At 40.7% G+C, this 22,224-nt stretch overlaps 1 protein-coding gene across 2 annotated transcripts in view; it reads left to right on the forward strand.

Annotated features, from left to right (window-relative positions):
• Nucleotides 1-19,704, forward strand: part of SLC15A2 (solute carrier family 15 member 2) — a 44,285-nt gene extending 24,581 nt beyond the window's left edge. The window contains exons 8-22 of one of the 2 annotated variants that reach the window (XM_004712224.2): nucleotides 1,120-1,202; nucleotides 1,587-1,673; nucleotides 1,806-1,895; nucleotides 1,986-2,030; nucleotides 3,089-3,121; nucleotides 3,804-3,892; nucleotides 4,964-5,045; nucleotides 6,798-6,929; nucleotides 9,158-9,322; nucleotides 9,481-9,521; nucleotides 10,788-10,898; nucleotides 11,896-11,992; nucleotides 17,574-17,720; nucleotides 18,222-18,326; nucleotides 18,665-19,704. In XM_004712224.2, coding sequence (XP_004712281.1) covers nucleotides 1,120-1,202; nucleotides 1,587-1,673; nucleotides 1,806-1,895; nucleotides 1,986-2,030; nucleotides 3,089-3,121; nucleotides 3,804-3,892; nucleotides 4,964-5,045; nucleotides 6,798-6,929; nucleotides 9,158-9,322; nucleotides 9,481-9,521; nucleotides 10,788-10,898; nucleotides 11,896-11,992; nucleotides 17,574-17,720; nucleotides 18,222-18,326; nucleotides 18,665-18,841 — 1,484 coding nt within the window. In that variant the 3' untranslated portion in view covers nucleotides 18,842-19,704. The remainder of the gene's footprint in view (nucleotides 1-1,119; nucleotides 1,203-1,586; nucleotides 1,674-1,805; nucleotides 1,896-1,985; nucleotides 2,031-3,088; nucleotides 3,122-3,803; nucleotides 3,893-4,963; nucleotides 5,046-6,797; nucleotides 6,930-9,157; nucleotides 9,323-9,480; nucleotides 9,522-10,787; nucleotides 10,899-11,895; nucleotides 11,993-17,573; nucleotides 17,721-18,221; nucleotides 18,327-18,664) is intronic. The other variant, XM_045287544.1, reaches the window with a different exon arrangement.
• Nucleotides 19,705-22,224: the final 2,520 nt, after the last annotated feature.

Here is a 22,224-nt window from a genome sequence, read left to right on the forward strand (position 1 = left end):
ACGTGCCTCTGGGTGGACTAGTGCATATTTTGTCCAGTTAACTCCTGCAATGTCTCTGTGTTAGCCTGGGTTGTCTAGAGAAACAAAACCAGTGATACTCATCTATATATCAGAAACAACCTTATATCAAGAAGGCATCCCAGCCCAGTCCAAATCAAGTTCATGGGTCCAATGCTAGCCAGAACCCTCCTTTTTAGACTCATGTAGCTGCAGGTCAATGATGCAGAATGGTGCCGCAGGAGGCGGGAAGATCATAGGCCAGTAAATGCAGAGTCTTGTGGACACAAGGTTGGTAGGAACAAAGCAGGCCGCCAACCATTCCCAGGTTGGTTCCCAGGGTCAGTGGTCCATATGAGACGTCTCATGGAGATAGATGCAGAATCCCAGCAAGCTGGGGGAGTGAAGGGTCAAAGGAAACGATTCTCATTGTCTCTCTTAAAAAAGGCCACACCCCCAAGAAAGTATCACCAGACTACTACCTGACTGACAGGTTGGACTCCACCTCCACCTTCACACAGGTAATATCAAGTTGGCATAAAATTCAGCCACCACAGTCTATAAATGCTTAATATGTATTCATATGTAAAGTAAACCTTTAACAGATTATGGTGAAAATAATAACCATCAACATCTTAATAAACTTATGCTAGGATTTATTAAATCCAGGAAGAAGTGTTTAATTTGGCATCAGATTAGAAAAGGGAGAGACCAGGAATTGAGAAAGTTGTAGGGGATCATTCTAATAGTCTAGGCTGGCTGTTGCGAGGTCCTGAGCAATAAAGGTAGTGGTGGTAATGCCAGAGTGAGGGCAAGTAGGAAACATACTAAAGGGAGAATGAATGAAAGTCAGTTGCATACCCATTATGGAGATGGAAAAAGAGAATAGAGAGTCAAAGATGACTTCCATTTTTTTTGTGATTCAGTGAAAGCATCTCCCTTAACAATTGACTTGTTCTTGTGGATACCATCATTTTTATAATTCCAAATCAGGAGGTGTAAGTCAATATCCTCTTCATGATCTCTGCTCTTCACTCTCACATATCAAGAATCTGTTATAAATATTGACACACTGAATATGCTAGATGAAATTGAACAACTTTGTTTGTGTTTCAACTGCAGTTGTATTTATAATGGGAAGCAAGATGTACATCAAACCACCTCCTAAAGGAAACATTCTGGCTCAAGTTATCAAATGTGTCTGGGTAAGGCCATCAATTGTTAACTTTTTGAGTAAAGAAAGATATACTTGGATGAGCATATGGACCTTCAAACACGTGTATACATTTTTCTCAGTGACCTCTGTTCTACTCCAGTGACATTTATCAATCTGAGATTAATTGATCTCCCTTTGTTCTTATTTACTCAGTCATGAAATGAAAACATGGTGCTTTTAATGTACTTTTTAGCACACTTATGGCTGGTATCAACAGAAAATAGGATGGGTAAAATGATATCTGAAATATTCTGAAATTCAATGACTCACGAGTAAGCCACCCAAAGAGTGCTTGAAAGAAGGTATAATAAGCTGGCCAAGACAGAGGCTCGTGTCCTTTTGTCTTTCCTCTAATGTCTGTATTCTTCCCCAGTTTGCTATTTCCAACCGTTTCAAGAGCCGTTCTAGAGCCATCCCAAGGAGACAGCACTGGCTGGACTGGGCGGCTGAGAAGTACCCAGTAAGTTGGAACTGTAGGAACATCTTACGGCTCCGTGGAGTCTGTCCTTCTCCGGTATACGTCTACGTCTGCTGAGGGCCAGCAAGCCATGTGTGGCATTTTTAGCAAATTGCACTGCTCCTTTTCTTGCAGAAGCAGCTCATTATGGATGTGAAGGCACTGACCAGGGTGCTGTTCCTTTACATCCCACTGCCCATGTTCTGGGCTCTTTTGGATCAGCAGGTAAGAACAATTCTCTTGAAAGCTAGTCTTTCTCTCAGCCTTGAGTCTCACAGGAAAGCAATTTCTTATAATAACATCTGGTTGCCCTAGGGCTCACGGTGGACCTTGCAAGCCACCAAGATGGATGGGAATTTGGTGAGTAGAAAAAAATTTCCAGCGAAGTCTATTTTCCTTATCATTCACATTAAGAAAAGTCATTTCTTTGTGTTTTTGCCTGAAAACTGACCTAAGATCACAAAAGAGGCATTCTTAACCTGAAGGCACTGAGTAAATGGAGAAAGAAGCTAGGCTAGAAATGAAAACCAGAGTTTTGTCTTTAGACAAAGAACAGGAACATAAAGATGGGAGATATTTAAGTATATCCAAGGAATCATCAAGAGTATAAAAAGGAAGTTATACAGACCTAGGACAGTGTTTTGTTTTTTTCTGATCTAAGCTCGGATCTGGCAAGTTTGATTGGTTTTGCTACACAATTAGTCCTATTGTTTAGGCCCGCGTCACTGCAGAGGACCAGGAAGTGAGAAAGTTTGTACACAGATATGGAAAGGATGGGACGATTGTAAATATTATTTTCTCTTTATCCCATCTCCATTCTCTGGTCCACTCAAATAAGGTACCGTCACTCCTCTTAATTGTTTCACTACATGGACTATTGTATCACTTCTTTCTTTTTTTTCTGTTATGAAAGGGCAGAGTGAGGTGATGCAAAAGTTGTATCGCCCAGTTTTGCAAATATTATTTTACTTTCTTTATTGCTCTGGCTGTTTAGGATTTACCAGGATGGTCCTTCTTTTAGCCCATGGATGACATTTTTGAAAGCATTGTTCGGTGGTGAGAGCTTTCACCCTAACCATGATGCCTTCTGTGTACTCTGCCCTCAATACCATCTCCAACTCCAGTTACTGAGATACATAAAACACATGGGCTGTGTTCCCTCTCAAGCTAAGGAAAGCATAGTGTATAGAAAAAAATACTCTCTCTAGGTCCATTTGCTATTAGCAGACAGCCAGAAGCCATATCCAATCTGTTGCCACCCTCTCCCCTGCCCCCAGTACCCTGACAGGCAGGGGAGTGCTCCTGAACCTGATGGATTTTACTCTGAGTGAGTCTCACCTAGCAGTTTGCAATATTGTTAATGTAGTCTTTTCTCATCTTCTGCCACACTCTAAATGTTATATATTATAATATTTCAGGGGTTTTTTGTGCTTCAGCCTGACCAGATGCAAGTAAGTCTCTTCTCTATAGCTATACAGACCTATTTCTGTCCTTATCTATACCCCTTCCTATAGTTATTAAGACTAACAATACTATTTTGATGCTGTTTTCTTTATATGCTGAGGAGTGTCCACCATTAAAAAAAAACCCGTTCTCTTTGAAGCCCGTAACTTCTCCTTCATGTCCCCTGTTAAATAATTAGTTCCTACCCAATTCCAGGGAAGACACAGGTAAAGTGTAAGCACGGGAGCTTTCCATTCCTAAGTAGTTTAATGAAACTGTCGCCAATGAAAGCTTAAGGTTGTGTTGCCTGAGCGATAAAATCAGAATCTCTGCTGATTGATGACTCTGTGTTATTCTTAATCCTGTGTCCATCCATCCCAGATTCTCCTAGCTTTCTTTCCTTTCTTCTGTGATGTCTTCCCCTTGAACCATGGATCTGGGAAAGAGACTGAAAATAGGGTGGAAGAGGTACCAATATGATTGTCAGAAGAGCTTTGACTCAGCACAAGACTGGTGCTATTAGGAAGCAAAGATGTTACATCAAGGATGTAGGGTCTTGGGTGTGAAGGACCTGGGGAATGGGAATCATTCTGAACCTAGTTTGCTGAAAGTAGGTGTGACGTGAGAGAGTAAGTCCAGCAAGTGGGAGAAGAACTGTTCTAACTAGTCCTCCTTATCATGGTGTTACAGGTACTAAATCCTCTTTTGGTTCTTGTCTTCATCCCCGTATTTGACTTTGGCATTTATCGTCTGGTCTCCAAGTGTGGAATTCACTTCTCGTAAGTGTTCACTGTACAACTATTATTGCACATTTTCCCCGTTTGACAAAGATTCAATGTTAGTACTTTTTTACTTAGTGATGATTGATTTTATTTTCCCTGTTTGACAAAGACTCAATGTTAGTACTTTGTTACTTAGTAACAATTGATTTTATTTTAGCATTTATCTGCTTCTTTTTGTCCACGTTAGACTAAGTACCTACTAATACTGGAGGAGAGGGGCTAGATCTAAGTAATTTTTTTGTTACAGAGTCCAAGCCATTACCACACACCAAAGTGTGTGATTTTGAGGGAAGAGGTGTAGGCATCACTGGGGCCTTGTAGAAGTGGGGGATAGAATGAGTCATCCTTATTGCTTTTCCTTCATTCTAAACCCAAGTGTTATCCCTTGTAAAATTTGACAGAGGGGAGTTTCAAGTCTCCTTTCATCATTGACTTGGCAACAATTTCCTTGACCACTTTATTTAAATGTTTTTTAAATTTGATAGAGTTAGCACCAAGTGTGATGTAAGTGTAAGTCAGGCACACATCTCGCCCTTGAGGAGAGTAGTGTTTAGTAAGGGGGTAGCGCATAGGCTGGTGTCAGTATTTTACAAGTAAACTATCTAAGTCCTTAAAACAAGAAGCTCAGAGTGCCAGGGGCATTAAAAGAAGGACGAGGCCTTCCTGCGGCAGAACTGGGAAAGACTTTTGTACAATACAAAATGAAGTAATGCATGGATAGCTTCTAATACATCAGGAATATGTATATGCAATAGATTTTTAACCTGTATTACCATTATTTTTCTTGTTCTGATGGCATAATGGGTAGAAAGAACGCAATAAGCGAAGGTAGAGTCTGTGCATTTGTCCTTACAAATGTACAAAAGAAGCTGCATGTTTCAGAGAAGAGTAGTCCCATGTGGCTTAAGGAAAGGGGTAAAGAAAGACGGGGGGCAAGGGAGGCCTGGGAAATGCTTTGCATAGGAATTGGGGACCAAATCAGGGAACGCCTGCAATTGTTGGCTAAGGAGTTTTCAATCTCATCCTTTATAGAGTTTAGCTATAATTGTTTCTCCCTTTATTTTGCAGCTCCATTAGGAAAATGGTTGTGGGTATGCTCCTAGCATGTCTGGCATTTGCAGTTGCTGCAGTCATAGAGATAAAAATCTATGTGAGTATAATAGACCCAAGTCCATAAGAGCCGGAACGGACCACATCTGTCTTGTTCCATCTTGACTCTCTGATACTTAGCACAAACCCAAACCAGGCCGACTGCCATGCAGACTAATGGCAATTCTCAAAAGGATTTTTTAAAACAGTTTAATTAGCACTTCATCCAATTCAATAATTCAATTATATTGAGAAGAGTTGTATAATTATCACCACATTCAATTCTAGAATGTTTTCTTCTTTCTTAGACTCAATGTTATTCATGTAATTCTTTTGTTTTCTAATTGTGACAAAAATATACACAACAAAACATTCTCCAATTCCACGGCCTCTACATGTATAATTCAGTGAAATAAATGGACTTTTTGCAACCCACCCTTTCATGTGCGTCAGAGTAGAAGCATTCTCCAACTGTTTTTCATGACTGTGACCTTGTGAAAGCAGATCAAGTAGTTCTTCTAGGGACCTCTGAATGGGCTCAAATCAGCAGCCCTTAGGTTAGTAACCTAGTTAGCTCTTCACTGCTTAGGCCACATGGGGACTTCAGGCACTTAGCACCAGACCAGAAAAAGCAAAATCCCTCCCATTGAGTCAATTCTGACTCAGAGTGGCGCTATAGGACAGACCAAAACTGTCCCTGTGAGTCTCTAAGGTTATAAATCTTTATGGGAACAGACAGCCTCATCTTTTCCCTAAAGAGTGGCTGGTGGGTTTAAACTGCCCACCTTGCAGTTAACAACCCAACATGAAGTAAACCACTGCACCACCAACACAGAATACCTGTTTTGTGTTGTTACTGGCTCCTGTTCAATCAGCTTGAACTCATGAAAATCCTGTGAGCAACTATTGTGATCGGGGTTTTCATTGATTGATTGACTTGGGGGATTACATTAAGAGGCCTTTCTTCCGAATCTGTCTGAGTTTGGGAGCTCCGCTGAAACCTGTGAGGCATCAAGGCTATATACAAGCCTCCGCCGACAGACAAGTGGGGGCTGCACTTCAGGAGTATCAGCCAGATCTTACAAATGGAAGGCAAGATTATTACCACCAAAGGTCCATGGCCCTGACCTGTTATATCCAAAATACCTCATTGCCATTGAGTTGATTCTGACTCATAGGGACCCTGTAGAACAGAATGGCACTGCCCTTGTGGAATTCTAAGACTGTTCATCTGTACAAGAACAGCAAGCCTTGTCTTTCTCCCTGTAGTTTCAAACTGCTGACCTTGTGGTTAGCAGCCCAACATGTAACGCAGTATGCCACCAGGGCATATTTAATAAGTACTTGTGATAATGAATAGATAAAAGGGTGGAGCTCCAATGCAAATGAGGACCACTTCTCATCTGAGTGATTCAGAGTACATTCTCAGAGGATTACCAAGCACGAAAATCCAAGATAGCTAGTCATTTCTTTGACATAAAAAGCTTGTATAACACCTTGCTAGATACTCAACAAATACTGTTGAATAAACTACGTAGTCACTATTGGGAAAGGAAGTATGATAATGAAAAATCAATGAAAGCCCAATAAAAAAAGCATAGAGTTGGTATCTGGGGTTGGTCATTGTGCCATTGAGCTGGTGTTTCCCACATTTTGTTGTCGTCCGAGTTTCTAAGCCAGATGCTCTTCAGAGAGTGAACTTCGTCTTCTTGGTTAATGGGATAGGTTGTCAGAGGCAGGACTGAAATAGATGTTCCTATTGTATCTGAAGGGTTATTAGTTGGTGAATCTGACATGTCTTCTCTGTCCTAAGGAAATGGTACCTTCCCAAATGGGTCCCCAGGAAGTTTTCCTACAAGTCTTGAACGTGGCAGATAACGAGGTGAAGGTGACCGGGCTGGCAGCTAACAAGTCTCTGTTGGAGAAGTCCATCAAACCCTTTCAGGTGAGTCATGGGCCTGAATGAGTTAGAAAATCATTCAGAGAGTGTATGTGTTTCATGGTCAGCACAGCCATGTGCATTTACCCACTGAAGTAGCAGGATAATAGAGTGGTTAAGAGCAGGGATCTTTTAAGTCAAAATGACTCCGTTCCATTCCTAGTTCTGCCGCTTCCTAGCAATAATACAAGTTACTTTATCCCTAAACTTCAGTTTCCCAATCTGAAAGGTGGCAATACTTTCTATGCCATAGATTATTTTGTAAGGATGAGTAAGTATTATATGTAAAATACTTAGTATAATATCTGGCACATTGTAAGCTCTCTATGGGTTGTAATTTATTGCTGTTATTATTATTTAAATTGCCTCCTAATTCACAGGCACTCTGGAAGGGCTTGTCTTGCATATTCTCATGTCCATTCATGTAACTATTACGAAATTGATTTTAAAATATTGTTTTATACTAACAAAAGTAATGTGTATATGTCTATAAAAATAACCCATAATTCCACTACTCAGAGATAATTACAGTTAGCATTTTGGTATAATTGAGTAAACAAACTAATTTCTAAAGAGTTCTCAAACTCTATGTGTTGCATTGATCTTTGGTTTTTTTCCTTAACATTAATCATAATCATTTCCCCAAATTCTTAGGCGATCTTTGAAAATGTAATTTAAGGCCACATCATGTTCCATAATGTTTACAATAACCTTTTAGAAATGGCTTGCCTCTACTCTTCCTAGTCTGTCTCAGTCTGCAAGCTCCACTGAAACCTATCCACTGTGGATGACCCAGCAGATAATTGTAATACCAGTGGCCTATCTTCCATCATCATAACAACACACAAACCACCATAGGATGACAAATTGACAGATGAGTGGCTGCAACAATGGGCTCAAACACAGTCACTAATTTTTTTATAACTGTTAGAATTTTTAAAAAAATTTTATTGGGGGCTCTTACAGCTCTTATAACAATCCATACATCAATTGTATCAATCACATTTGTACATATGTTGCCGTCATCATTTTCAAAGCATTTTCTTTCTACTTGAACCCTTGGTATCAGTTCCTCTTTTTACCCTCTCTCTCCTACCTTCCCACCTTGTTAATCCTTGATAAATAATATATTATTATTATTTTTCATATCTTACATGGTCAGCTGTGTCCCTCACCTACATTTCTGTTGTTTGTCTCTCTGGGGTAGGGGGTTATATGTCAATCATTGTGATCCATTCCTCCTTTCTCCCCTTTCTTCCCCCACCTTCCCCCTACCTTCATGGTATCATTACTCCCATTACTGTGCCTGAGGGGTTTATCTGTCCTGGATTCCGTGTGTCTAGAGCTCTTATCTGTAGCAGTGTACATGTTCCGGTCTAGCAGGATTTGTAAGGTAGAACTGGGGTCATGGTAGGTGGAAGGAAGCACTAAAGAACTAGAGGAAGGTTGTGTGTTTCCTCAGTGTTATCCTGCACTCTGACTGACTTCCTTGTGACTCTTCTGCAAACACAGTGACTATTATGGTGAGGATGGTGCAAGACTGGGCAGCCTTTCATTTTATTGGACATAGTGTCACTCAGCTCAATCGCACCCAACAGCAACAGCAATGATAGCTCACGGATTTATCAGAATTTATTTTAAAAATTTCCTGTATTTATTTATATACCTCTCTATGAGCCCTGGTAGTGTCGTGGTTATGTGTTGGGCTGCGATTCACATGGTTGGCAGTTCGATACCACCAGCAGCTCTGACGGAGGAAGACTGGCTTTCTAGTCCCAGAGACAGGCACAGTCTCAGAAACCCACCGGTGGAGCCCCTAGGAGTCAGCATTGACTCAATGGCAAGGAGTTGTTGGTTTGCTTGTTTTATGGTTTCGCTTTGACAGCTTACTGTAAGGTCAGCAGTTTGGAATCAGCTGTTTCCGGAAGGATCACAACAGGAATTTCTACCCCATAAAGATTTACAGTCTTGGTAACTCACAGGGGCAATTCTACCCTGTCCCGTAAAGTCAATATGAGTTGGCATCAGCTGGATGAGAGTAAGTTTTATTTTTTAAAGCAATATCCTTACATATAAATCTTCAATTATTTCCTAGAATAAAGTTCTAGAAGTGGAATTACTAGGTCAAAGAGTAATGTTGGAAGTATCTAAGTAAGCTGTCCCCTTCTAGGATGCTGAGGTTGTGATATTCGAGATGGGATAGAAATTAACTGTGACAATGGCTTATTCTACAGAAAACACCACACCATTTCAAACTGCAGCTGAATGCTAAAAAACAGGATTTACACTTCCTCTTGGAATATCAAAACTTCTCTGTTTACACTGAGCATTTCTTGGAGGAAAAGAATTGGTACAGTTTGATCCTTCATGGAAATGGAGAAAATGTATCCAGTGTGATGGTAAGTGGAGGAATTCCCTGGATTCCAAGTTGTCATCTCCCAGTGAGAGTAGCCAGTTTTCTGAGTATCTTATCAATGGGTTTGCCTGATAATTAAAATGTCCGATTATTGGGTCTCTGCCGTCAATCGTAACTGATTTTTACTTTCCTCTCTTGTAGGTGAAGAATGTTGGAAACAAGACCACTGCGACAACTGTGAGGTGGGATGTCAGGGAGACCTGGGATCCTTCTGTTCTCTTGATCTATAAAGGTGACCTCTGTGAAGGCCCCCAGTACCCTGCTAATGGGGTATTTTCTTTTCTGTAATCCTTGGAGAGAAATTTAGAATTGAGCAAACCATTATGCCTTCATTGTTGGTAGTTGACTATCAATCATTGTTAACTGTGTTTTGAAAGTAGATTTTTATTGTAACATGAATGCTTGTAAAGACATCATGGTGCAGTAAAGGCAACACATTTGGAGCCAAAAGACTGGTTCTGAATTCAGAGAAGGTTGAAAGTCTTGACAGACAGCAAGGCATGGTGCACCAAAGAAATCACAATCCGCTAGGAAGCAGATATGAAATAGACTGAAGCACATGCCCATAGCCCTTTAGATCAGGTGGTTGCTGTTGAGAATAGCAGTTTGGGGGAGACTTTTAAATGAAAAATGTGAGCTTCCCTGAATAAGGATTTTCATCTGACTATGCCGCAGAAAACAACAGCAGCAACAACTTGCTCAACATAAGTCAAACAGTGACAACCAGATTTCTCTGGGGCTCTGGACCAGCGAGCCTTAGGTACCTCTTGGCAAGGATGAAAGGCAAATGCTAGGTGTGTGAAGGATAATCCAAAGCCCAGGAATCAGTATTCGAAAGTTTAGAGGGAACTGCCCTTCTCATCCCACGGGTCAGAGATCGAGGAAAAGCTAGCAAAACAGAAAATGCTTCTGGAAGGGTTCAAGACTGTCTACAAACCCAGAAATCACGATAGCCTAATATGGTCTGAGAGTCTAGGTTGTGAGTAAGTCAAAGCAGACGTTGTTTCTAATAGGATCAGGTACCAGTTTTATATAAACACTAGCATAGATTTATCTATAAATCATTATTTATATGTTCTTAGTCAAACCTTAATTAGGAATCCCATCGTCAGAAGAAAGAAATCCAATGCACTTGAATGGGATTAGTGAGGACGCTCAGACTTCCCAGAGGAGTCGTCGCAGAGTCCCTCCCAGGTGGAGATCGGGTTAGGGTAGTGCTGATAGAAAGTCAGTACCTCAGGAAGAAGAACCCTAGGATAGCTGACTCTGATTTCTTCTTACATGGAATTGTATTCATTCATCTAGCTAACAGGGAGCATTCTGCCTCGTATGTGCCAGCACTGGGGCCTATGGTTGTCGACAAGACCGGCAAGGTGCCTACCTTTCTTTCTCAGATGTTTCTGTTTAGGAAGGTTTGTCTGATTTGTAAACAATGTCTCTGCTCTCAGGTTTGTCAACACTTTGCAGACAGATATCAATATCTCCCTGGGTAAAGATACAATCATCAGTGTTGGTGAGGCCTTTGGCGTATCTCCCTCCAGAGCTGTGGAAAGAGGAGAGTAAGGACATTACTTTTCTGGACATTTTACCTTGATCAACAATTGCTTATTTTTATGTGTTTTCTTCGTCTCTATGGGGGCCACTTAGGTATAGGGGACTAGTTGCGAGCAGAGAAGACTCCTGTTCTGTTTAGAATTTTCTCTCATCTTTTTTTCACACAGATATATTGAGATCATGGTTGTTGTGAAGGCTATTCTGTCATTAGAAGGGCCAATTTCTGGGAGATTCATAAAGTTTATTATTGACGCTTGTTCCTCCTACCCTTTAGTACCTCATTACACCCTTTAGTACCTCAGTACACAGAACTTATTCCCTCAGGTTCATGGTTTTATCCTGTTCTACTCATTCATAAAACTTGCATGAAAAAACAAACAAACACTTTACCACAACCTGCTATTTGTAGCTGCTATCAAATCAGAGGTCTTATGGTCTTCTCATACTACAAAGCCAAACTCACGGCCATCGAGTCTATTCTGATTATTAACAGCCCTATAGGACAGAGTCCAACCGCCCCCATGGGTTTCTGAGACTGTAAATTATGACGAGATTAGAAAGCCTCATCTTTCTCCCATGGGTGGCTGGTGCTTTTGAACTGCCGACTTTGCGGTTAGCAACCCATTAAGTCACAGCATCATTCAAGCCTTCACTGGTAGGGGACTGCCTACACACAAGGCACGTTGGCCAAGTATCAAACCCAGGTCTCCCACATGAAAGACAAGAATTCTAGCACTGAGCCACCAAGGCCTCACCTCACTAGGGCCTGTCGTCTTGACAAGAAGGTGATTTGAACCTTCCTTGTTTAGGTTTGAGATTTTAAAAGCTCTCAGTGAAGAGCTTAGATCCAAAACATGGCACGAAAACAGACTTCTCCCCTTAAAAGGAACTGACGGCTTCACCGCTTTGGTAGTTAGCAGAGAGGTAAGATTGCTTTGCCGGAGCTGGTCGTGCTTTTCTAAGCCACGAAGATTATTCTAACCGAAACTTCTCTTGATCCAGATACCCGACAGTGTACTGCAGAACAAAAGATGAGGACTTTTATCTGAATTTGGGTCGACTGGACTTCGGTGAAGCGTATTTATTTGTTATTACTAATGTGAGTATCTCATGCTGCTCTACACTCTCCTTCCTCCCCCTCACATCTATTATTCCAAGATCCTTTTTATCTTGGACAGAGAGGACAAGGATCACTCAAAGCACACCCTACTCATGTAAGGCAGCAGCTGCTACACTAACTTGAAGAATGTTAGTAATGTCGACATACAGGATTTGAAAAGGGATTACATTGGCAGCAGGCAGAGGGGCTTGAGAAAATCGGAGACATAATTTATCTCGAACCATTACTATCCTGTTTCCCTGAAAATAAGACAGTGTCTTATATTAATTTTTGCTCCCAAAGATGCGCTAGGTATTAGTTTCAGGGGATGTCTTATTTTTGCATGAAGAAGAATATGGTACACAGTTATTGCTTATTGTTTTATTAAAAGAGACCTCGTACTGCCTGTCTGCTCCAGCTGCGCTGCGGCCAACAGTGAGCTGCTCAGTGGCGCCGGCTACAGTCCAGAGTCCAGAGTTATAGTAGCTTCTGGGGACCTTATTTTTGGGGAGGTCTTATTTTCAGGTGGATGCCTTATATTTCAGCGAGAGGCAAAACTGTAACCAGGTTTTATTTTGGGGGGATGTCTTACTTCCGGGGAAACAGGGTAGTAGTGGCTGGATATGTGGCAACTCAATCTGCTCCATTCTTACAATGGCCCCAGGAAAACAAAGAATATTTGTGTTCCTGAAAAGGTCCTAGGAAATTTGACCTGTTAACACATCATAGTTTGAAATATCCAGATTATTAGTAGATGTCAATCTTTACACAAAATTTGGAGAATCAGTTAGCTGCGGTTTATCACAAGCAAGCAACCAGAGTAAGATATTGCTGAATATTGATCTGGAAAGCTCTGCTTGTTTTAATTTGTGAATTAGCTAATTTAATTTACCCAGTTTTTTAATTAAGACATTTCATGACAATTTTATTGGGATATAATTTACATGCCATACAATTCACTTCTTTAAATGGTGAACATTTGAGTACATTGTATGATTTTTCATTTCCACGAGTGGTTATGAATGTCTCAGGCTTTGCTAATAGTTGCTATTACCTGTCTTTTTTATTATTGCGTTTTCAATAGATATGACGTAGTATCTCATTGTTGATAGCTTTCGAATTGACAGCTAATGGTGCTGAACGTTTTCCCCAGGATTTAGTGGTCATTTGTATGTCTTTTCTTCAGAGAAATGTTCATTGAGACCCTTTCACTTGATTTTATTGTTGAGTGCTAAGCTTTCTTTGTAGCATATAGACACAAATTCCTTATCCGATATGCATTTGCAAATATATTCCCATGTTCTTTATGTTGTTTTTTTCATTTTCTTGATGGATCATTTGAAGCACAAGATTTTTTTTAACATTAATGATGTTTACTTTGTCTATTCTCCCCCTTTGGTTGCTTGTGCTTTGGATGTCATAGCCAAGAAGGCACTGCCTAATGAATGCAAGGCTACAAAGGCTTATGCCAATGTTTTCTTCAAAGAGTTTAAAGGCTTGGGTATTTATATTTAGGTCTCTAATTCATTTGACCACCACTTATCTGTTACTTTGTAATACTGTGGTGGCTTGAGTGTAAATATGATGCTGAAAACAATACCACCAGCACTTTAGCAGGATCACCCATGGTGTGCGGGTTTCAGAGAAACTTCTAGACTAAGATAGACTTGGAAGAAGGACCTGGCAATATGCTTCTTTAAATATTGGCCAGTGAAAACCATTTGAATGGAACATCAGTGTGTTAGTCTGGAGACTAGAGAAAAAGCCAGGTGACTCATTTGTGTGTGAGAGAATTTTATATCGAAGAATAATTGTACATTAAGAAAACATCCCAGCCCCATCCAGATCAAGTCCGTAAGTCCAATATTAGCCCATATGTCCAATACCAGTCTGTAAATTCCTCTTCAAATTCACGCAAAACATGCAATGATGCTGAATTCAGGAAGATGACAGACCAGTAGATAGAAAGTCTTGCGGATCCAGTGGCAGTAGAACCATCTCCTCACTGGTGTGGGTCTTCACATGGCTCCTCTAGCACCAGGGTGCTGGCTAGATCAGCATAGCTCCATGTGGTTTGTCATCAAGGACTGCCCAGCAGAGAGTGTGTCTTGCCTCCAGTGAGCTATTTTACTCTGTTGTGCCTCTAAATGAGGTCATCAAGTTGAGACCTGATTGACAGGCGAAACTCCACCCCATTCACTCTTAATAGTATCAAGTTGACACCAGATTATGTAACCACCACAATCAGTATAGAGTAGAAAGATGAGACCACCCTGCCTTCAAGTCGATTCTGATTCATAGCTACCCTACAGGACAAAGTAGAAAAATTGCTCCATAGGGCTTTCAAAGCCATAAATCTTTACAGGAGCAATCAATCAGTCTCATTTTTCTTCACTGGAGAGGCTGTGGGCTTGCATCTTTGACCCTGTAGTTAACAGGCTAATGATTAACCCACAGTACCACCAAAACTCCTTCTTTAGGTTGGGAGACAGTTAAAATACATATGGGGAAGAGCTGTCTCCTCAAAGTAGAGCCAACCTTTTTTTGGATGGAATAAAACTTTCAGGGCCTTCATTTGCTGATGGGCCATGACTCAAAGTGAGAACAATCAGCTAAAAATATCCACTAATAATTGAAACAGAATTTCTGGAGTATGAACCTTGGAAAAATGAAAATGGAAAGTAAAAAATCAATATTCCAGACATTATTGAGCTCTTTTGAATCAGGCAACCATACGGTCCACCATGCCGATGATAACAAATCCAAGAGGAGGGGTGTCACTTTCATTGTCAAAAAGAACATTTCGAGATTGAGTCCAGAATGCAATGCTATCAGTGATAGGATAAAATCCATGTGCCTAAAAGTAAGACCAATTAAAGATGGCTTTTATTCAAGTTCACATACCAACCATTAATGTCAAAGATAAAGAAATTCACTTAACTCTTCTTTATTTTTTCAACAATTTTTGTAGTTTTCAAAGTGAAACAAATTTCTTTTGTTACATTTTTTCTTAAGTGCCTTAATAATTCACTATTAATTATTTATTAAATTTTCAGATTATGCATTGTAAGTATATAGAAAAAATTATTTGTATAATGATGTATCTTGCAACTTTTTAAAAACAGCTTTATTGGCACTTCTACAACTAGTTCAATCACATCAGAAGAGTTGTACAATCCTTATGACAATCAATTTTAGAAAATTTTCTTCTTCCTTATACTCATTGTTATTAGTGTAATTATTTTATTTTTTTAATAATTGTGGCAGAAATATACAGAGCAAAACATTCTCCAATTCAACAACTTCTGCATGTGTAATTCAACGCCATTGATTATGCTCTTTGTGTTGTGCAACCATTATTGATATCTGTTTCTAAATTAGTCTACCACCATTAACATAAACTCAATGCTCCCTAAGCAAAAACCCTTCCTCCTTCACCTATGGTAGCCAATGGCCAATTTGGGCTTCTAGTTCCGTGTTTTTTTTTAATAAAGTAGTTTTCTTGATATAAAATTCACATATTCATACACCTCCATAGTTAAGTAGCTTCCAAAAAGACTCATATATACATCTCACAATCAGTTCCAGTGCTCCCTCCCCACTCGGAATTCATTGTTTGTGCTCCAGTTTCGCCCACTCCCTTCCTTGATAAACTGTTGTTTCAGTCATTATCTCCATTATCCATTCCTTGTGCTTCATAAACTGGGAAACCTAACAGAAACAATAAAAAACAAAAGCAAAATGAAATGGAAAGAAGAAACTAATAATAATATAAGATAGAAACAAAGAGTAAGAAAGAAAAGATTACCAGTATTTAAAAAGCCAGAAAAGACATTTTGGTTGTGGAACAAGTGAGAAACAATGAAGCCTAAGCAAATTCAGGTTGGGTCAAGAGAGAAGTCAGCTGACCAAGTATCATATTATAACCTAGTTTGATCCACTGTAATCAAGTTTATAATCATCTCTACCTGATAGTAAAGCTGTTCGAGTCCCTTGTCTGTGGCCAGAGAGGATCTGTCAGAGGCTTAATCTGACTAGACACTCATCAGATAAATTTTGGACTCTCGTTGTCCTCCATAGCCTTCTACAAATTGGCTGTTCACAATTTAGGCTATGATATCTTTCCCTTCATCATAGTTGGATGTTGTTAATTGTCATCTCTGGATCACACAGGCTGTTGTGCTTCTTTTGTGTGGACTTAGGTGATGCCTCACTGAAATGGCTGCTCATTTGAATACAAGCCTTTAAGACCTGAGTTAATATTCCAATTGATAGCTGGGCACCATCTGCTTTCTTCACCACACTTTGCTGTAGCATCCTTATCTTCAGTGATCTCTTCATGAGCCGAGCAGGGCCATGTTATAAGAACTAACTATTCTTGAATTAGGGCTAGAGTTGAGTGGGAGCCCAGAATTTATCTGCTTGTCCATAAGTTATGAACAACTTTGGTTTACTTTGGTGGTAATATTATGACAAAACAAACAAACAAACAAACAAGAACAATAACAAAAAAGAAAAACATCGTCAGTCACTCCCCCCTGAGTTATAAAATAATTGCATTGATAACATCAATGATTTATCCAATGGCATAGAATTTAAGGTACTATTGATATGAGGAGTTTATGTGAGTATTTTTGAGCTGTAATACATGAGTTGTCTTGTATAGATTGATTTCTTAATTGATTGAGTTCTGTTTTCATTGAACATGGGGGTTGCTAGGGGATAATTTCTTGGAACATTTCTTACAAGAGCAGATCCTTGCCTATCAGTTAATACCTGTCTTATCAATGCAAGGAGACCATTGAGGTACTAAATGTTTGGTGGTTCTGGTTCCCCTTTCATTGGACACCCACTAAGCCAGGGGTTCCACCCGAGGTCCAAAAACTACCGTTTCCACAGCCTTGGGATGGCCATCCTTTGCTTCCTCTCCCATCACAGAACTTCCATCTTAAGTTCAAGGGCTACAGGTCATTTTGAGATAGGGCCCAGTTTTCTTGCCAGGTTTCCATGTTGAGTCCTTCCAGTGTGACCCTTGGGGCATGCCCTGTAAGGCTAAGCACCTGAGGACATCCTAGTGCCCAGTCCATGGCATGGCTCACTGAGGGTTGGGGAGAAACTTATTCAAAGTGTCTACCTACAAACACGGAACAGGGTTTACTCTCCCCCTTAAGTTCCCTACAATTATTCTTTAGCATCCCTACCTGATGTGAGCATCCTGCAGTTTTTGCTGAACTCATTGTTTAGTTCAAATAGTTTAGTTCAGTGGATTCCTTAGGACTTTCTATCCATATAAGATTGACATTTACAAATAGAGATAGCTTTATTTTTTTCAACTACTTTTATTTCATATTATTGCCAAATTGCCTTGCCTTCACCCTCCAGTTGAATAGACCCGGTGAGAGTGAATATCCTTGGAAAGTGAAATCTTTCATCATCACTAAGTATCATGTTTGCCATGGGTATTTTTATAGATGCCTTTTATCAGCTGAGAAAGGGATGAATATAAACTCATAGAATGCTTCCAGGTCAAGAGCGTTTACCCGAGACTACTGACAAGTCCATTCCTGTTTCCTCCACTTAGAAGACCAGGCAGGGCCCTCAGGCCTGGGAGATGGAAGACATGACAACAAGCAAAATGTCAATCGCGTGGCAGCTGCCACAATACGCTCTGGTTACAGCAGGAGAGGTCATGTTCTCTGTCACAGGACTTGAGTTTTCATATTCTCAGGTACGTTTGTGAGAAAGGAAGGTGGAGGTGAAGGCATTGCTCAGGGGCCTGGCGGGAGCCTGTGCTGTTTCAGTTATTGGGAGGGATATTTGGAAAGGAAGAGCAATGGCTCGAGAGTCAGTTTGCAACATGACATATTGTGTTAGCTTGAGCAAGTGGATGATCTCCCAACTAGTTTTCTTTATGTGTAAAATCAGAATGCAAGAGGGCTATAAAAAGTTCACGGAAAATTGAATTTTTAAAAATTGGCATTTTTCTATGAACTTTTGGAATCCCGTTGTACTTTAGAGTTTATGGATTAGGATTATTGTGGAGATGATAATACTTCTGAATGAAAATACTTGAATTTATTATTGCTGTTGCCCTTATCATCACCTCTTTAATCTACACGAGAGTTCAACCTGTGGAGGCTTTGGTGAGAGACATCTTCTGAATGGACTGCCGGAGCTGGGGGTGGTGCTCTAGGGAGTTTGTTGGTTTACAGACTTCTGTCCTCTCTAGGCTCCCTCGAGCATGAAATCCGTACTCCAGGCGGCGTGGCTGCTGACAGTGGCTGTGGGGAATGTCATTGTGCTTACGGTGGCACAGTTCAGTGGCCTGGCACAGGTACGGGTCTGACAAAAGATGGAGCTCTTGTTTCTCCAAAAGCTTTCTTTTTGTCCTCTCCCTCCGTTTTTCTGTCTCGCACATCTCTCGGTGTTGTGTCATGGGATGCGTTCGATGATACACACAGACTTTCCCAGGAAATTACATGTAGACTTATGTAAGTGGCAATGATAACCACTATAGGCGCACAAAAGCTGACCAATGAACCCAATCTTCTTCCCAGAAAATGTCTGCATAAACTCGTGATTCTGGGTCAATATGTTTCACCTTCCTTATCCTGTGAAGATTCCCTCTGAATCCAGGTCTTTTCATATTCTCTTATCTCTTTCTCCCCACAGTGGGCCGAATTTATTTTATTCTCCTGCCTCCTGCTGGTGGTCTGCCTACTGTTCTCCATAATGGGCTACTACTATGTTCCTGCGAATCCAGAGGAGACTCAGGGACCAGAAAATAAGCAGCTTTCTCATATCCAAGGGAACATGATCAACCTGAAGACCAAGAAGACAAAGCTTTAGCATTTTCCAGAACCCTGACTAACCTAAATGTCTGGTCCCTATCTCAATCAATATCCATCTTGAAGTATTGTTTTCTTTCACGAGGTTAGGTGACAGAAAATATGCATGTCATATCTGTGCTAACCTCCTCCACCTGTTCTCATGATAAAGATGGTTCTAGGACTGGGTTTTCAAGTACATTCTGAGACTGTATGTCTTTCCAACGACATGTGAATTCAGTAAACCTTATGCAGTGCTGTTGAAATTGGCCTGATGTGTTCAGATGGCCATGAAAAGACAAATGTAAAATGGATATCAGTCTCTGTATATAAACGCATGTGAAAATAATTTTACCATCTGTGTAGTGCTGATATTCTCACTTGTGGAGATGCTAAGTTAGGGGACAAAGTTGCAGAATACTGGAGAAACAATATTTCAAGTGTTTGCATAAGTAATGTAGTCATGAGGATATCAAGAATTGTTATGTCTGGTATAATTTGGTCCAGCAAGGAAGGGCCAAATCTGTACTTTCCAAAGTACAGACGTGGTAGCAATGCTGCTGAATCTTCCCAGATACTTTGACATGAACCAGACCTTGAAGCAGAGTCCAACGCATAGCAGCGCTGGCTCTTGAGGTAGGAAATCTTAACAGAAGCAGAGTGTCTGATAGTTCTACCAGAGTGTCTGGTGGGTTCAAACCACTGACACTTGAAGTATCAGTCCAGTGCTTAACTTGTGCACCTCCAGGGTATCAAATCAGGTTCTTCTCCTTCAAAAGACCACCTGTCCACTTTTGAGTAGATTTAAATTTAAACTGCTATATGGAATATTGCTTCTGGAGATGTTAACAGTGCTCTGTAAATAAAAGTTTCTAAGAACAAGTAGTCTTAGTGTCTGTCAGTTTGTTGTACTGTGGTGGCTTGTGGGTTGCTGTGATGCCGGAAGCTAGGCCACTGGTGTTTCCAATGCCAGCAGGGTCACTCAAAGTGAGCAGGTTTCAGCAGAGCTTCCAGACTCAGAGCAGACCATGAAGAAGGACTCAACTCCCCAGTTCAGAGGAACAGCTTTGAAAACACTGTTCGACTACCGAAGGCCTACTGAATGGAAGAACATTGTCGGAGATCGTGCCAGAGGATGGGACTCTCGTCAGAAGGCACTGAGGAGGAGCTGCTTTCTCAAAGTAGAGTCCAGCCTGTGGAAGTGGAGCATTCGGGTCTTCATTTGCTGATGGGGCAGGCACGACTCAAGCTCAGAAGAAATAGTTGCAAAACTCTAACTTTGAATGTGTGAAGTACGAACCTAGGAAACTGGAAGTGGTCACAAATGACATAGGACACATAAAGATTGATAACCTAGGTGTTGGTGAACTGAAATAGACTGATGGGGGCCAGTTTGAGTCAGAAAATCATATGGCTTATTGTGCCCGGAACGACCCATCAAGAGAATGGCATTGTGTTCACTGTCAGAAAGGACATGTCAAGATCTATTTTGAAGTGCAATGCAGTCTGTGATAAGACACCTATCTGGCTTCAAGGACATTCAATTGATACAATTATTATTCAAATTTATGTGCCAACCACCAAAACTAGTGATGAGGAAATTGAAGAATTTTAACAGTGTCTTCAGCCTGAAATTGATCTCACATGCCATCGAGATGCACTGATAATTATTGGTGGTTGGAATACAGTTGTTGGGGGGAAAAGAAGAAGGAACTGTAGTGCAAAATATGGTCTTGGTTATCAAAATGAAGCTCGAGATTGCATGATAAAATTTTTCAAAATCAATGACTTTTTCATAGCAAATATCTTTTCAACAGCACAAAAGGCAACTCCACACAGGAACTTCTCCAGATGGAACACACAGAAATCAAATTAACTACATCTGTGGGAAGAGAGGATGGAGAAGCTCAATCTCAGCTAAAACCAGCCCAGTGGGTGACTGGAACAGACATTGTACATTACATATGTATGTTCAGGTTAAAGCTGAAGCAAATCAAGACAAGGTCATGAGAGCTAAAAGACGACCTTGAGTCTATTCTACCTGAATTTTGAGAACATCTCAATGAATTTGCTGCGTTGAACACTAATGACGGAAGATCTGGGGAGCTGTGGGAAGACACCAAGAACATCATTCGTGAGGAAAGCAAAAGGTCATTAAAATGACAGGTACGTGTAATAGATAAGATAAAATAATAATTTATAAATTATTAAGGGTTCATGAGGGAGGGGGGAGAGGGAAAGGAGGGGGAGGGGGAAAAGGAAAATGAGGAGCTGATTCCAGGAACCTAAGCGGAAAGTGAATATTGAGAATGATGAGGGCAACAGATGTATAAGTGTGCTTTACACAATTGATGTATGTGTGGATTGTGATAAGAGTTGTATGAGCCCCAATAAAATGATTTTTTTTAGATGACAGGAAAGAAAGAAAAGATCAAAGTGGATGTCAGAAGGTACTTGGATTCCTGGTGGTACACACCAAATGGGCCAGTCACATTGACTCAGGCTTCTGGGCACATCCTGGGAACCCAGGCTGGATGCCATAGAACACTGGGGCATTGGATCCTGGATCTTCAAGGCACATGGCCTGCTCCAGAGGCTGCATCAGTGAGATCCGATGCAGACAATCCACCGGGTTAACTGCACTCTACCTTAGACACACTTGAAACCTGATGTCTGAAGATAGACAGTCATCGATGTCTGAGGACGTGGAAGACAGCTGTACCAAGACTGTAGGCAGACAAACAAGGTCTTGTGACATCAATGGTGCTTTTCTTATGACCCCAAAAGCAAACATCAATCAAGCCAGTGGAAGGCGCCATCATCACCTCACCACAAAAAAGGTCATCAAAGATCAAGATGATGCTCATTTGTTTTTTTGATGTGACAGGGATTGTTCATTTGAGGTTCATTCCACCAGATCAGACTGTTAATCAAGCTTTATATCTAGAGGTTTTGAAAAGATTACATTACAGTGTGCAACAAAAAAAGGCCTGCTTTGTGGCAGATGGGGGACTGGTTTTGCCACCATGACAATGCACCTGCCCATGCAGACATCTCAGTGCTCCAGTTTTTGGCAAAAAGCAGCATGTCTCTCTTGCCCCATCCACCTTACTCACCTGACTTCGCTCTGTGTGACTTCTTTTTGTTTCTGAGAATGAAGAGGGACACAAAAGGACAGTGATTTGACTATGTGGGAGAGGTAAAGAAAAAATTGAGGGAGGTGCTGTCAGCCATCCAAACAGATGAATTTGAAAAATGTTTCCAAGGATGGAGAGTAGTTTGAAGGAAATAAGGTTGTTTTGTAAAAAAAAATTAAATACATAGCTTTGACAAAAAATTCTGTTTTGGGGGGTGTACCCCCATGTATATTATTCTAGCAAACTTATGGCTGACATTCTCAGTGGA

This window comes from Echinops telfairi, unplaced genomic scaffold (assembly GCF_000313985.2).
Source record: "Echinops telfairi isolate 266 unplaced genomic scaffold, ASM31398v2 ScPeMD7_17;HRSCAF=63, whole genome shotgun sequence".
NCBI lineage: Eukaryota > Metazoa > Chordata > Mammalia > Afrosoricida > Tenrecidae > Echinops > Echinops telfairi.